The sequence below is a fragment of the Numida meleagris genome, chromosome 3 (assembly GCF_002078875.1).
Source record: "Numida meleagris isolate 19003 breed g44 Domestic line chromosome 3, NumMel1.0, whole genome shotgun sequence".
NCBI classification, from domain to species: Eukaryota; Metazoa; Chordata; class Aves; order Galliformes; family Numididae; genus Numida; species Numida meleagris.
The window spans coordinates 32,272,794-32,288,965 of record NC_034411.1 but is presented as its reverse complement, the minus strand read 5'-3'; the positions used below and the strand labels follow the sequence as shown (position 1 = coordinate 32,288,965).

The 16,172-nt window shown below is 38.8% G+C and overlaps 1 protein-coding gene across 7 annotated transcripts in view; it reads left to right on the top strand.

Moving 5' to 3' along the window:
* Positions 1 to 16,172, top strand: part of LOC110396486 (opsin-5-like) — a 46,129-nt gene that overhangs the window by 22,617 nt on the left and 7,340 nt on the right. For 6 of the 7 annotated variants that reach the window (XM_021392127.1, XM_021392132.1, XM_021392126.1 and 3 more), the window contains 3 exons: positions 847 to 1,052; positions 13,052 to 13,151; positions 14,301 to 14,405. In XM_021392127.1, coding sequence (XP_021247802.1) covers positions 847 to 1,052; positions 13,052 to 13,151; positions 14,301 to 14,405 — 411 coding nt within the window. Of the gene's footprint in view, positions 1 to 268; positions 489 to 846; positions 1,053 to 13,051; positions 13,152 to 14,300; positions 14,406 to 16,172 lie in introns of all 7 variants that reach the window. The other variant, XM_021392131.1, reaches the window with a different exon arrangement.

Below are 16,172 nucleotides of genomic sequence, written 5' to 3'. Positions count from 1 at the left end.
TACATCTTTACAGAAAGCCAAATGCAAACTACCCATGGAAACTCTAGGTCTCTCCAACTGAGTTGGTGACCGATTTTCACCAGATTCAGAATCATCTCCCTTCCCTTTCTTTCTGTAACAAGACTTATACAAGCCAGGCATTTCTGTACTTGGACCATGAGAGATTACAACTTTCTTTAAATATTTAGTTTAAAAAAAAAAAAAAAGTAAAGAGGCAAGACCTTAATGCTTCTGTAAAGGGCCTATTGTTATTTTTCTTTTCATACAGATTAACAGGTTTATTACTGAAAAGTCATTCCCAGAGAGGACGGGCTCTGCTGCAATGATCCTAGACTGTTCTAAGAGAAGAACCTTAATCGTATTACCTGAAAAGAGCAGTATTTCTGCAGAGAGGGCTGCTGCAGTGACTCCGTGATTGTGTGCAAGCACTGACTATCCATTATTGTATACTGTGCACCTAAACAGCTGCAGCTTCTGGCAGATTTTAGGTATTCTCTGCTTCACTCTACCAACCTTTCCTTTTTTCCCTAGAAGTTGTTTCATGAGTTTCATCTGTCCACTTAGACAAAAAAAAAACTTCTCCAGGCCTTAAAGTGGTGGCTCTCCAATAAACACAGCAACAGCATTTTGTGTTTATTCTATTTTATTGCCAGTTATTCACTCATTCTTACTTCCAAAATACACCTAGCTACTTAAAAATGCTTCACGTATAAGTCTTCCAATCGCTGAAATAAACGGTTTCAATTCATTTCTAATTGAACGAAAAGATATTTAGAAGTGAGATCACACCTTGAACTGATGCTTGTTTTGTTCACATTTGACTTCAAAGTGTTGTTTGTTTTTCAGGTTGGATGTCTTGGTTTGGAAACAGTGTTGTGATTTTTGTCCTGTATAAACAAAGACATGTTCTGCAGCCCACTGACTACCTTACGTTTAACTTGGCTGTATCAGATGCCAGTATTTCTGTGTTTGGTTATTCACGAGGGATCATTGAAATATTCAATGTCTTCAGAGATGACGGATTCATTATCACATCGATATGGACTTGCCAGGTAAAATTAGATTATACTTAATTAGACAAAATAAGCGTAACTATTTCCATGTACGTGCTGTATATAAGCAACAAGAAAAAAAAAGCTGACTCACCTTCCAAAAGGAAAGTGTTCTTTTTTGTTACATCCATAAATCTGTGTTTGATCAGGTTTTGACAAACTCTCAATGATTTTTCCTACCACAAAGATCAACATTCCCAATCTGCTGGCTGATGCTATGGCTGATGCTATTGTTAAATGCTGCCCTTCACCTTACACGAGGATTATGTATATTTGTAATTCATTATTTGCCTTGTAGAAGTGGGTCAAGAAATCTTAGACAAGGCTTGTATAATGTAAGTTTCACAGTTATTGCACAAAAGCTGTCCTTCTTTTGCTGTTTTATTCCGTGTTCTCACGGGCACTTGAGGAGACCAACATTGACCAGTTCAATCCACAAATATGGTAGAGAAGATATATTAGTGACTAGAAACCACTCTGTTGTTTTCTTATTTTGGTTAAATTTTTCCATAGTGAGAAAAGAATACTTAAATTCTTTTTTCTTATTTATATCCTTTTATATTTGTTTCTTTACTATTATCTGTGCTTTATATCGTTCTTTTCTTATCTGCATCTCCAGAGGGTTTCACTAGGGGACTTGAGCTGCTTGTATTTTACCAGGTATTTTAGACATTTAAATTAAAAGAAAACTTGAAAAGTGCTATTAAACTAACTCTGAAATATTCACACCTATGTAGATGGAATATAAACACATCCCATAGATAAATAAGCGCAAGCCTGGCTCCCTGGTGCTGTCGGAAATATCTGTGAGAAAGATTATATTTAGTGTGAGTGTCTGTTTCATGAGGGAATCAAAAAGCTGAAATTGACAGGATAGCCTACGGCAAGGTATAAAGAAGATCATGATGAAGGAAAAGAGAGAAAGAAATAATGCTGTTCTCTTATCTTATGTATTTATTATTTTTATTTAAAGAGGTGGTTGAACTATGGTGCACCACAACTGAGAATACTTTTAGAGCTTGTGTCTCCTTACCCATGGAGTGAGACTTCCTGCAGAAGGCTCTGGTTAACCTAGAAGCTGTAACTTCATTGAAAAAAAAATACTTAATTTCTCACTATAAATGTATGTCTAAACCAATTTGGCAGAAAAGATTTTATTAAAATGAAGCTCATTATTTCCTCAGCAAAACCTATTATTTCTCTAATCAGAAAATCTACAATTTCAATTCAAAGTCTGTTGAGGATAAACTTCCAGGAAACTTTTTAATTTTCTTGATTAATGGAAGAAGTTAAATCAGACAAACAAGATGTACAAATTGTAAAATTCGCACAGAAACTTAGAATTAAAGAGATTCCCATTTTGTCATGTGTTTTGAAGAAGGTTGTTGCTATAGTTAGGGAATGAAGTGTGAAGTCTGGGTCTCTGGGTCCAGTTCTAGTTTTGCTGCAGACTTCCTCTGTAAGACAGGGTAAGCCATTTAGGCTGAAATCCTGAACAGAGATCTGTGGCATACAGAAAATTTGCAATCCAGCAGGCTGAAAGAAGTAAATTTAAATGAGCCTTCTGCTTTCCCCCAACCCAAGCACTTCCACAGGCTGACAAGTCCCTGATGTATTTTGTATAGTTTAGAGCACGGTCTATGCTATGGCTGTTTTGGGCATGTAAAACGTAGTAAACAGGAATCAGAACTGTGTCCATACTCATTGATTTGCAAGGGAGTACTCCTGACAGCACATTAACCACTTTCCTAAATAATCTGATCTGCAAAATGTTACAGTTGCCTCTTTCAGAGCTTACAGAGGATTATCAAAGTTTAAATGTATCATTTCAAATAGGAAATGATATCATATTAATGCTAATTAAAAATTCATGGCAACTTGGAAAAGTCTATTTTTACCCCTAATGAATAGTTGTGACTGGTCATGAGTTGCTGAGTGAAGATCAGGATATATTCAGCAACTAGTAGGGTTTGTGTTGAAAAAGTATTTGTTCAGATATTTCTTACTTTCTGAAAGTATTGTGGCTATCTTTAGGTGTTTAGGAAGAGTATTGTACAGAAATAGCAAGAAGATTCTGCATAGTTAAAAAAAGTGTACATTTCTGCGCATATGTGGACAGCCAGCACAGAGCTCATTCTAAAAATGTTCAGTGCTGAACAGCAGTAGGGTTTTGTTGCATTTTTTTCTATTTATAAAATCTGATATATTCATAGTCAGGCCAGAATGAGTCTCACATCTGGAACACAGGGGAACAAGGTTCCAGGCAGCTGGAGCCCGTCTTTCCATCACAGCTCTCTCACAAGTGTGTATCTCTTGGTCCCCTTTTCTCACTCGGGCTCCTTGGCCAGTAGCTGGGATCACAGTGTGGGCTGTTACACACACCAGTGCAGTGTTAGCAAGGCCCATATGTTTCCTTCCCCACCTTGGTTCATGTTGCTGGGGTTCATGTCGCCCAAGGGCAGCCTCACTTTGGCTTTCTGTTGCTGTCCATTCCATTGAACGTTTGCCCCTGTTTGATCGCTCAGCCTCTGCTGTCAGGTATACTTAGTGAAACTTTACTTTTCTATGCTAGCCTGTCATTTCTGTTTATGAAGAAAATTCATGAGCTCACCTCACTTAATCCACATAACTATTTTCCTTTCCTCTGCCTTGGGCTCTCTTCAGTAGCCTCAGGTGACATTTTTCAAACTGCAGGGTTCACTGTTCTTGGCCATCTCGGATAGAGGGAGTGGGGAGAAGGCAGACAGATACCTCTTCTCTTCACAAACAATCTAGTCTGTGAAAACTGCAACAGAAGATGTATCTCATGATAAAATTGCTGTGTTGTTTCGTTCTTGCTGAATGGACAAGATGTGTGTGCTCCTGTTCTCCCCCTCTGTACAGAAGAACCACTACTACTCTTCCTCACATCAAGTGTTGTTTTTCTTTTTGGAGGCTTGAAAGAGCTCTGCTTTCAAGAATGAGGCTTCATGGTAGGTCTGTACCCAAACACTGCTCAGCTGCATGCTCTGTACAGACATGGTTTTCTAAGGGCGGCCTTCTCTCACTGCTTGTTTATCCCTTCTCTGATGTAGCCCTGCATTTTAGTCCTGACTGGGACAGAGGAAGGAAAGTCTGACACACTCATTGTTTGCCTCTAGGCAAATTGCTGGTAAGCAAACCAGTTCATCTAGTAAAGTTCAGGTCAGTGAATATAAGCCAGTGACCAAGAGACATCTGTTCCCCTGTTGACCATGTTTATAGTTAGAAGCTACCTCAAGACATATTTTTTGTCCGTTCTACATGGTTTTTATTTATATGTTCTGCTGAATTAGAAGTTGCTATGAAACCTGTAAATAACATTGCATCACTTACATGTAGGGAGTAAAGGAATGTTAACTCTCTGAATGTAAACACCAGTTTCTTCTAAACCTTATTAATCCACCAACAGAAATCTTTTCTTGTATGTTATTTTTTGGTGAACATAAAAGATGGAGACTTTAGGGAGCCCCATATGCATTGCAGTCATGTCAGAAGCTGAAGATGGGCTGTGGGGTGCCCTAGAGTTTGAAATGCTTCATAATCCTCATACTTTGATTTAAACATGCTTCCACTATTTGACTCTTCCCATTTCTTATTTTTTTGTATGAGAATACAGTGTAGTTATTCTGACATTAATTTTATAAATACAGAAGAATTGTATGAGGATCAAGAATACTGACCGCTCTTACAAGTGCTCGCTTTGTCATTATAGGTTTCTTAATTATTATTTTTTACTTATTTATGACTGTTAGTGGAGAGCTTGAGTATCTTTTCTCATCCACAAGATAAACCTTAAGTGCGCACAAAGAAGCCAAGGGCTTGTTCAGACTGGAGTAGAGAAGGCTCTGGAGAGACCTCATTGTGGCCTTCCAGTACTTGAAGGGAGGTTATAAACAGGAGGGAGACTGATGTTTTACATGGGTAAATAGCGATAGGACAAGGGGGAATGGTTTTAAACTAAAAGTGGAGGTGGCTGTCTTGCTCTCTGGTTTGGTTTGCCATGTAGCACTGAGGAGATTCATTTTGAATCCTGCACTGCTTTATGTTTTGATGCTTTATACAGTGCTTTTGTATTTATGTGTGGCACACCTTGGACAGAAATAACCAGCAGCCTAGTGAGCTGCAGTGGACCGCACATGGCGTGCACATATTGTTTGACTGCGCGTAGTGTCATCCTTAATCCATTCGTGCACTGTTTGCCTGACAGCATCAGCCCTGTGGCATATGTGCATCTTGAAAGGACGCTGCCTGGCCCAAAGTCCATCATTTTCTAAACTTAGTGTGTTGAGAAGTGCACGACCAAGAGAAATGTCTAGAAAACCCCCTTAACAGGGTTTTTCAGTTGGGATGTTGTAGCTGATGAAGTCTCCAGCTGAAATCCCAGACAAACATGGACCTCTAAGGAAAACTGGATGTTTGGCAGCCCTGCATTATTAGCAGTGCTGCTCTTGGACAAGGACAGTTCTCCTCTTCATAGTGGATGCCCTGACCACTCATACATGATGTCCTTCTCCTGCTATAGTTTCTCTTCTCTAGCCCTAGTATTTGTTTGTTCCAAGGACCAGGAAGCATCCCATTCAGCTTCCAGTCGCTGCTTCCAGCGGACACTTAACACATCCAGTATTTCTGGTGTGATTAAACCCTCAGAGGTCTAATCTGATAGTTCTGAGAAGGAATAATGCTCATCTTTTGTAAACATTCGAGGTGAGAATCTTAAACTCTGAAAGGAAAATTGAAACAGTAGGAAATGCTGAGATCAATAGCATGAACATTTATAGGCTCTTTTCAAGTGTTTTGAGGCAAGGGTCTTTTAATCTTGAATAAATTCTTTTATATTTTATTGATAGCATTTGCTTCCTCAGAACATGCATTTATCTTTTTTCCTGTACCATAATTGTAAAACAAAAGACTAATACCTTTTCAACAAAAAGTTCTTCAAATGGTCCCATAAATCATAAACCCTGAAGACATTTATGTTCTTTTGTGGAGTGCATTTGAAGGACATAGATTTCTGTCCATTTAATATAACCAGTATAACCAACCAATCTACTGACTTAGCTGGACCAGTGACTCTGTTGACTTAGTCTGTGATTTTTGTGTGTCTGTAAAAGCTGAGTCAGTGTTTATGTATTAGTGCATGTGCTATGGTATTCCTCCACATACTGAGTGGGATGACTGACCAGCAGTAGAGTACCTCAGCAGTCAGTGCAACCATGTGGTAAAGGCAATGGCAAAGGAAGAGGATCAAAGCGAAATGTCACAGACTTCCTTTCAAGTCCCGGTAGTTGGGAGAAGAAAATAATAGGGAACTGTCTTCACAGACACATCCTGAGTTCACTGCTGCTCATGCACAGTGGGACCAGAATGCACACTGCAGGAGTACATCCATCCTCAGCACAGCTCTCTGCAGCTGGCTGGCTTGGGCAGAGCTTTCCCAGCCAAAGGCTGAGCTAGCTCAACCCTGTTTGGTGTAAAAAATCTGTACCTCAGTATCCAAAAGTGTAGCTCTAGGACAGAAGAAACCTGAATTTTTCTCTTAAATCGTAATGATGCAGGAATGGGACCCAATGTCTGTTTAGTTTATAAGTGCTCAGCTATCCACCTATAAGATGTAGAAGAAATCAAACCAACTGTAAAAACTGAGTGGAAAAAATACCTATTGAATATCCTAGTGCAGTGCTGTAGTGTGATATTGCTGGGATTTTATTTGTATATAGCTTATCATTCCTGACATTTCAGTAAGATGAAAATAACCTGCAGTCAAATCATGGAACTGGCACTAAGAGCATTAAGAGATAAAATAGATGTTGCAGGTGCTGAAGGAAAGCTGTGTAGTTTTAGCTCTGTATTCAGCTCACCCTAACACACTGGTCCACTGTGAAAGGTGGGATGTGGAGACTGAACTACAAAGCAAATTCAAAAAGTGATGTCTGTACTATGCTACACAATGCTTTTTCTGCACCCATTTATGTTCTTCTGCACAAGTTTTATATTTAAAGTACTGTGAATACTAGACTGTTACCTCATTCTCTGAGCCTTTCCCTGCATTACTGAGATTTGAATACGGAGAAAAAATTGCAGACATATTAGTCTTCCCTGCTTATTTATTTCTGATCTGCCTTCATGTCATCTGAAGAGTGTGTACATTGCAGTCAAAGAGGTAAAAGCAACTCATGTAGACATCTGTGAACGAAATTTTAATGAGAAAAATACTTCATCTGTAGGGAAGAGGGGAAAAAATGCCTTTGCACAAACAGAATCATTAGCAACATAGAAGATCATTTCAGTGTAACTAATGTGACTGCAGGGAAGTTATGCCAGTTTTCATTAGCTATGAAATATCCCTTGTTTTTGCTGTAAATGATTATTTCCGCAGCCAGTTGCAACAAATTAAGGAAGAAATATAGTAGGTACTTGAAAAACGGTGATTGCTCAGACTATCAGTTTTGGTTTTTAACAAGACAGGCGCAGCCACTCCAGTGTCACCCGAGCACTGTGCTGCCTGGAAAGGGCACTCATTGTCTGACAGTAAGTTGGGAATTCCCAACACCTGAATTCCTGTTCCTGAACCAGCCTCTCCTCTCACAGGTCCTCAAAACATCCTGTTCTTGTTTCCACTTCCTCACGTGGCAGTTAGCAGCCTTCGTCATTCTTCTGTGCTGATATGCATTTCTAAGAGACTGAATGTCTTATTTCAAAAGCTGCTGCCCATCACTTATCTTCATCATTCAAGATCTACTCACCACAGGATGAAGCAATTAATGTTTGTCAGTTTCCTGCTTGTGTGCCAAATCTTCTCGCTGACTTTTAAGCAAAATTTCGTGTGAAATTTAAAAATAACTGATTATTTCTGAATGTCGTAAATACCCTTACCTCATATTTACTCATCATTTATTTCATAAATATGCTTTACATAAAGTCAGTACACTGTTCCTGAGTAGAAAGCAAGCAATTCCTGCTTGGATCCTGACTGTGATCCCATACTGATTGCATTAGTGACCAGAGGATAGTTGCTCATCATGAGCTTTATATGATATGGCATCCAATACTCTCACATCTCTAAACGAGCAGAAAGGATGAAGTTGCACCTGCTGGCTTTCCACATAGCTCTTCAAGATCAAGAATAATCTGTATCTTTTGCATTTGCTTTCAGGTTCTCCCAGTGCTACTAAGACTTTGTGTGTGACCTTCCTGGTAGGAGATATCGGGTCAACCATACACAGTTGTCATGCGAAGACCTTAACAGCCCTTACCTATTTTAGGATTAGAAGTATTTTCTTGGGATGAATCAGTTCTCTTTGTTTTCTCTTGTTATTTGAGTACAGGATCGAAGAGTATCAATGTAAGAAATCTCCAAGTGTCATTCTGCTTTTTCCTACTGTCAGGGACATAGCAAATTCTTGTCTCAGCCACTTCTATGTGAATTGGCACCAATACTAGCCTGCCCTGCCTTGTGCCTAGGAGCTTTATGAGAGTAAGAATAGCTTCACTGGTAGGCATTCAGCCAGCAATCAGAGGTGACCTTGTATTAACCTGGTGATGGCTACGCAAGCAGATTCCTTCTTACTGGGAAACAGGACAGGCAATTGTCCATTAGAGAACTTGGAGGGTCACTTGCAATTTCTGGGCTGTGCTGGTGGAGCCTGTGAACAGTCTGCAGGACCTCCTCCCTTGAGAAACATGTAAGCCTAAAAAAACACTTACCACAACCTTTTGAAAAGGTGAAGCTAGTACTATTTTACTTTGAAAAAGAGAGTCTGGCTTAATCTGATTTTAAATGATCTCAGTTATTAGGGCAGAATTATTGTAGGCCATAAAGCTAAGCTTTGCTTCCACGGAAATATAAAGATGACAGAGGTGACTCATGAGGCTGTTTTCTTCCATCTGTCTGCATATGGTTGGATCTTTGTGTTTATAATATTGGTGCTGCTAACAATAACCAAGCAGCCTCTTACTTCACACCACCAAAGTGGAGAAGAGTTTGGGCTCAGGCCCACTGAAAAGAGTTTTATGCAGCATAGCATGGACATTCCCTGAGGACAGTGCAGGAGTTTCTCATCTAGTACTAAATTTCCCTGTACAGTAATTCACAGAAAGACAATGGTAATGCAACATTTAACCTGAAGATGGGAATCTTTCCACTATATTTGGATCTGGGTGGCATGAGCTATGTGCTTTGTTGCTTCCTCCTCATTCATTCTTCATGTATGGATTGGAGAGGCATGAAACCTGTCATGGTTCCACAGCATCAACCCAGAGCTAGGAAGCTGCTCACAAGCATGTGTGGATGTGATTCTTGCGTCTGGTGAGGTTCTGTAAGGAAATTCTGAAAGAAATTTGACTTTGTTAAATTCTATGCACTTGGTGAAGTTGTTATGTTCAGAACCATGCACATTGTTATGGGCATGTACTACTGTGAGTATAAACTGTGACCAGAGAGGGCTACAACTCTAATAACTGAAACTCACCCAAAAGTAAGTATAAATTGAATCTCATTAAGCCACTATAAAAACCTAAAATGACTACAAACAAGCAAGTAGACTTATTCTGAATTCTCTAATATTACTACAGACAAAACATAATCTGCACATATTAATAGCTAGCATCAACTGTACATTTTTCTATCTAGTATAATTAATAAAATTATGTATCTATACCTGTAACTGTGTAGTCTAACATGCATTCATATTTTTCCTATCTTTAAAATATATGCCTCCAATAGAAAGATTTAATCACTTGGTGAATGCAGAATACTGGGCATCTGATGTTCTTACTTAATGTCTTAAACTGTCTAATCCTGTTACATATTAGTTCTCATTGCCGATCAGAAAATTACCTGCCGTTTGTGTCAGAGACACGTAATGGATTGGATTAATGTAATCGCCTCTAAATAGGGCTACCCTTGAATCCTGCTGAGACATTTTGAAAGGTGGAATGCAACCATAGCACAGCAGTGGATGTGAACAGAAGGCTCTGTGGAAATTGTGGTGGATTATAAATTGTTGCTACTCCCCGTGTTTGACTAAATCTCAAAGAATCAATATCTGAGCACTGGGAGTTTTAAGCAGTCTACTGTGGAGAGTAATTTTTACCATGAACCTTGGCTGTTCTTCAGAAAAGAAGTTACTATAAGAAAAAACAGTCCCATTGACATATGATGTCAATTGACTGATGTACTGGAAGGATGGGAGAATATCACTGTCACTGGCTGTGAGAGGGTGTTTTCTCACAGCAAACTCTAAGAATTTTTTGAAACTTTAAAACGTTCTCTATTATAAATTCCTCGCTTCTTTTTTCAAGAGGTATAGCTTAGAGATTTAGTAGGTGCTTTTTTGTCTTTTGACACTGAAGGAGATTTTTTTTTGAATATCTATTTACCTTTGTATTTATAAAATTATTTTGAGAGTGTAAACATAATCCCTTTTAAAAGCTCAACTTTTTCTTTACGTATTAATTATCTCAAACAGAAGGGAGAGTCTGTGGCTCTGAAGGCAAGCTGACATACTAGTGAAATTGCGGTAGATTCCCCAGTTGGCCAGAAGAGGGAGAGAGGCAGCTGCTCTGGCTACCGCGATCACTGTCCCAGCCTAAATTGAAACGTAAAAGCTACTTTGTGCTACCAAATCTTGATTAATACAATAACAGGCTGTATTTTACTCCGTCTGCTGTAAAGGAAAACAACCCTTATGAAGTAACTAGGGATACAAAAGTCTTAAAGGCAGTAAAATTTTGGCACACCCAATCTCATATCTAAAAATTTGATTGATAATGCACTGGGGGATTCCTGGCTTCCCCTATGTTGAAAGGAAGTTTTAAAAATGAATTTGCATGCAGAGTGATCTTTCTGTATTTTGGGTTGTAAACAGTATACCAAGAATATTATTATGATTGGCCTTTTCTTCAGTTGTGCCTTGGCTTCCAGGCAACATAATGAGGCAGTTCTGTGAATATCCACACAAGGAGCAGTGTTGGTAAAGTACTGAGAGAAAACCTTTTAAAACTGCTAATTTACTCCTATTTCATAATGGGTATAAAGGCTGATGGATCAAAATTACTGCATGATCAACTTTGTGAAAAAAAAAATACAAGAATGACACCTAGTTCTGACAGTGGCTATGAACTGTAGTGAATTAAGGAAAACTGCATTTCAGCAATGCAGCAAAGAAAACATTTTGGCTTGTTCTTTCTTGCGGTGATAAACTTTATCTTAAATGGTAAAGGGCAAGACTGTGTTTCTAAGGTCACTTTCCTCCCTTGTAAGTAAGTGTGCCCAAGGGCTATTGGAAGTGGTGACTGAATGTAATTGTCTTGCTTTGCTCTGACATCAGGGAATGTGGAATAGAAGAAGAGAGGTAGTCACATCTGCAGGTGACAAAACATACCTTGATGTATTTCAAGAAAAAAACAACCAGTTTCAGTATGGAAAGACTAATGGATACGTTATGTTTGTCTTCCTACTGTATTAACTCTCATAGCTTTTTAGATTTAATTTCAAAGTGCTACTTTGAATCATCACTGAAATACTGCTTCCTTTCTAATCTAAAAAAACTAATGTGATCAGTTAAGCTTACTCGGTGTGATTTTTTTTTTTTTTTTCAGTAGCTTTTGGCCATGCTTTATTCTTCTGCTTTTATGATGCATTGTTAGAGCACATGGAACAGCGACAGCTGTTTTCATTAGTAAGTCAAATTAAAGGCAGAGCTCATTTTTTTTGTATCCAGGTGTTTCACTAACCTCCACAACACCTAGTGGGTAAAATTCAGCCAAGTGCAGCCTGTACGATGTAGCTGAACCACCCAAGGAAGTCTATTTTCTGTTGTTTGCATTTATACACCAAGTATGAGTCAATTCTAAGTGGAGCATAGGTATATTTGGCTTGTTGCAGTAGCAAGACTTTTGCGCACTCCTTAAAATGTAAAAGGTAGCTTTATAAAGTATATATGGTTGACATAAGGAGGTTGATGGTAAGAAAAACCAGCAGTGAAAGAAATAATGAACTAGTCCTTTCTTAACCCTTCACCCCATTTAATTTATACAATCTGCCATGGTTTCAGCTTTGAGCCTGGATTAAAGCCCTAGATTCAGCTCTAGGGTAAATTAAATTCCATGGGAGTTGTGCCTGTTCACACAAAGACAGTTTGTTCCTTTGGAATAATGATGTGCCCCCCCTCCGATATTTCTACCGCTTGAATGCCAAGTCAGCCCGGTGACACTTGCTCTCTGTTCCCACCTCCCTTGGTGTACAACCGGCACCTCCAAGAGCTCTTCTGCTCTGGCTGGTTTGGTACATTACTGCAAGCTTTCAGAAAGAGGACTACCCTCAGCATTTTGCCTCATCTCTTAGTTCAGATCGTGTTCTCTAGCAGATGGCTACAGCCACCTTCACCAGTCAGCAGCCACTCCATTCCTATACCTAGTTCTTGGTAAATAGCATGTAGTCAGTAACGCTGAGTCTCAATCTATTTGGATGATATAGCTTTAAATGTTTTTTATTTAATATTTTATTTTGAAAAGCTTTTCTCACTCAGCCAAGCCCATTATCACCTGTCTTCTTCTCTCTTTGACCTTAAGTTCCTGGGTTCAGTTTGTATTTTTTGCTTTACCTCAGTGCAGTGGTTGCATCCAGTGTCTTGTCTTTTTTTTTTTTTTTTTGCACATTTGGAGTTTTAATTCATTTCAGTTCAAACTTCTTTCTCTTTCACTTGGCAAGTCATTTCATGGAAGCATGCATGTGAGGGTGTGTTAGCATGTTTATTTGATGCACATTACAGAGCATTTTCTAATTTTTGACCATTTACTTGCTCACTGATCCTATAGGAGGTGACTGCTCCTGACATCCTGCATTTCCCTGCTGGTTGGGTTGCTGGATAAACTTCTTTGAGAGCATTAACATGAAAATGACAGGAGCAATCCCTGTGGTTATTTTCCCCCTAGGCACTCTGCAGTAAGAGAACACTCTGTACTGCTTTGTTTTTCAGGTTGATGGTTTCCTCACTCTTCTCTTTGGCCTGGCTAGCATTAACACCCTCACAGTGATCAGTGTGACCCGCTACATAAAAGGCTGCCAGCCTGAGAGAGGTAAGGAATAAAGGCAGATCCAGTTGTACTTTCATTGAATTTGTTTTAAATCTGTTCTTCTTTCAGTTACAGAGTTTACCAGATATAAATTAGCTGTACTGGAAACCATAACCTAATGTAATCAGGTAGCTGTTCTAGTTAGTTTCCATGGAAATAAACAGAAAGCATTACTTTCAGAGTGACCTACGCCCATATTCTATAAATGTTCCCTTGTCTTGCTACAACCATCCTTAGATAATACATTATCAACTTTCACACCCTTATTATGACAGGCTTGTATCATCTTTCAAGCAAGAACCTATTAGTATATGCATTTAAAGCTTGCATAAACAATGGATACATCATATGAGTTTTCTTTCCGGTAACATGAGCAGTGGTAGCTGTGACGAGATTCTTTATGGAGGTCTTTTTCTTCTACAGGAGGTTATTTTGCAGTTTTCTGTAGCGATAAATTTGTTCATTTCAGTGTTAGAATTGGGCTATGATTTCTTCTCTGTCCTCTAGTCCTTGCATCTTATGAAGCCATGGTCAGAATGCACGCTTCTCTTTTGCTCTACTGTATCACACATTCTTCGCCTGTAATTTATGTTTGCCTATTGAGAAAATCTGACCAAGTACTCAGTACAACGTTACATAAGTGTTAAGGAACAGAGATTGGTGGCTGCATATATATTTTATGGGTAGACAAAGAAATAACCCAACATATGGCAACAGTGGAACAGACTGAATCATTTGTACTGAGTGGCTTATGTAGTGCGACCAGATACTTTTTGCTCTTTTTTAACAGTAAAAACTTCAAAATGATGAAGAAAATCCCATAAATTTAGACAAATCTTGATTGTTTCTGCATGAAACATATAATTGTTTCCTAATTTTTACAAAACTGCAAAACAGAAGTCCAATAAGAACTTGGTATTTTCAGCAAACATTGTCTCTGGTAAACACCCATCCACTCCCACTGCTCCAAGTGATCTCGAACCCAAGCATTTTCAAACTTAAGCTTTTCTTAAAAATACTTAGTTTTGTCTAAACTTTTTCTCAGATAGCTGTGTTTTCTTTATTATTTGCTGTTCTACTAGAGACTTCTGATTTCAGAGTTACGATCACCTTCTTAAATTATTATCTTCTGGTTAAACCATGTCATTGCAGCTCACTGCATCAGCAACAGCAGTATGACTGTGGCTATGGCCCTCATCTGGATAGCAGCCTTTTTCTGGTCAGCAGCTCCACTGCTTGGCTGGGGCAGTTATACAGGTAACAGGTATCTTTCAGTTGTACATATTTGGTACCTCTCCACTGAACTGAACTGAGATACTTACCTTTCTTTCTCCTGTTTGGATAAACCTGATTATCAGCAGAACAAAAAAAAAATCATTCATCATGCAAGACAGATGCGCAGTGTTACCTGCTTTGGTGTCAGCTATAAAGAGATTTCTCAAAGATATCACAGGAAATACTTGGATCAAATGTGTATTACATCTGGGGAAAAAAAAATGGGGCCAGAAATATTTGGCATGGTTAAGCAATGAGATAAAGGAAATTATCAAAACACATCCTTCAAAAACTGTCAAGATTAGGAAGCTAGACTATAACTCAAGTTCCAGCATGTTAAATTTGAAACTGCAGAAGGCAAGCCAGAAAGATCTGGTGAAATAGTTTAATGAAAGTACGAAAACTAACACAGCAGAGGAAGAAAATGATGCCAGAAGTGATGAGGGTGCAAGATAAGGCCATAGCAAAAAAAAAAAAAGTGGAAAAAAAAATTGATTAGTGAACACCAAGGTAATTCAATAGCTAAGGGCTATTCACACTCTTAAAAAATTCATTATGGGGAATAGTTGATAAATTGTCTCAAATTAAGTCTCTAAGCAAACCAATAAAATAATTTCAGAGCTAAGCTAAACCAAATTGTTATCAGAGTACTAGGCTCAGTGAATCTTCTGTTTGAGATGGGACAACCATTTTAATTTTGTCTTTTTTTTTTGCATTCTAGATATATCTTAGAACTTGGGGGGGGGGGGGCTTCTATCATTTGTTCTGCATTTTCTAGCAACCTGGGCTTTTGTATTCACAAGAATCCAACTAGCTCTTCATCTGCAAAAGGTTTTCTTATATCCATTTTTGGCCCTAACATGGATCGAGGGACCTCCTGTAAGGGCATCCATGTGCCCCCCTGGATCCTGACTGTAATTTGGATTCAACTCTCTAACAACAGTCTTCAAGACAGCTTCTTTGAGTGCTTCTTCCTGCTGAGAATCACAGCTGTTTCAAAGTCCTGGTTTATCTGACTCCGAACACATTTTCCATAGGGGTACCCACAAAGACCTGTGAGCCCAGCAATGGCAGGTCCTGCAGCTGAGCACGACAGTGACAGCAAACCACAGCACAAGACACAGTGCTGCCTCTGACCTGTCACTTCTGCACAGCAGCTGCAGAGGTCCCCAGGCCCCCACTGACTTTCAGAAATGCCACACACTGGTACCTTTGCAGAGAAAGGGCAACACAGCTCTGAATTCTGACTCAGAAAATCTGCAGGATTTTCTTTCCATTTCATTTGGAAGATGCTTTTTTTTTTTTTCCAGTCAAAAGTTTTCACAAACCAGAAATCAAGAATTAAGTCAGAAGTTATGGTTATCTTTTTGAATAATATCTTGGGATCTATTGATGAAAAAGCCAAAGAATACAAAAAAAATTGTTTCTATTACTGAGAACATCCAGAGAGCACTGCCTAAAGGTTCTGGTGTTAGAAATATCAAGCTCTTTTTGATAAGACTAAAAAGAGATTTTAATCTTTTGCTCCTTTAATTTATTCCTATCTAAACCTCCTATCACCCATGAGGAATTAAGAGATTTTTTTTCTTCAGAATTATCACTAGATGTCAGTGAGAAAGCTGTTGTTAAATCATGCAGGCTTCACCTGTACCACATTTCCAGGACTCGTTAATACCTGACTTATGTAGTTTTTGTTCATACTTCAATTATTTATAATTCAGTTTATTTCCATGGCTGTCAGGGAAAGAA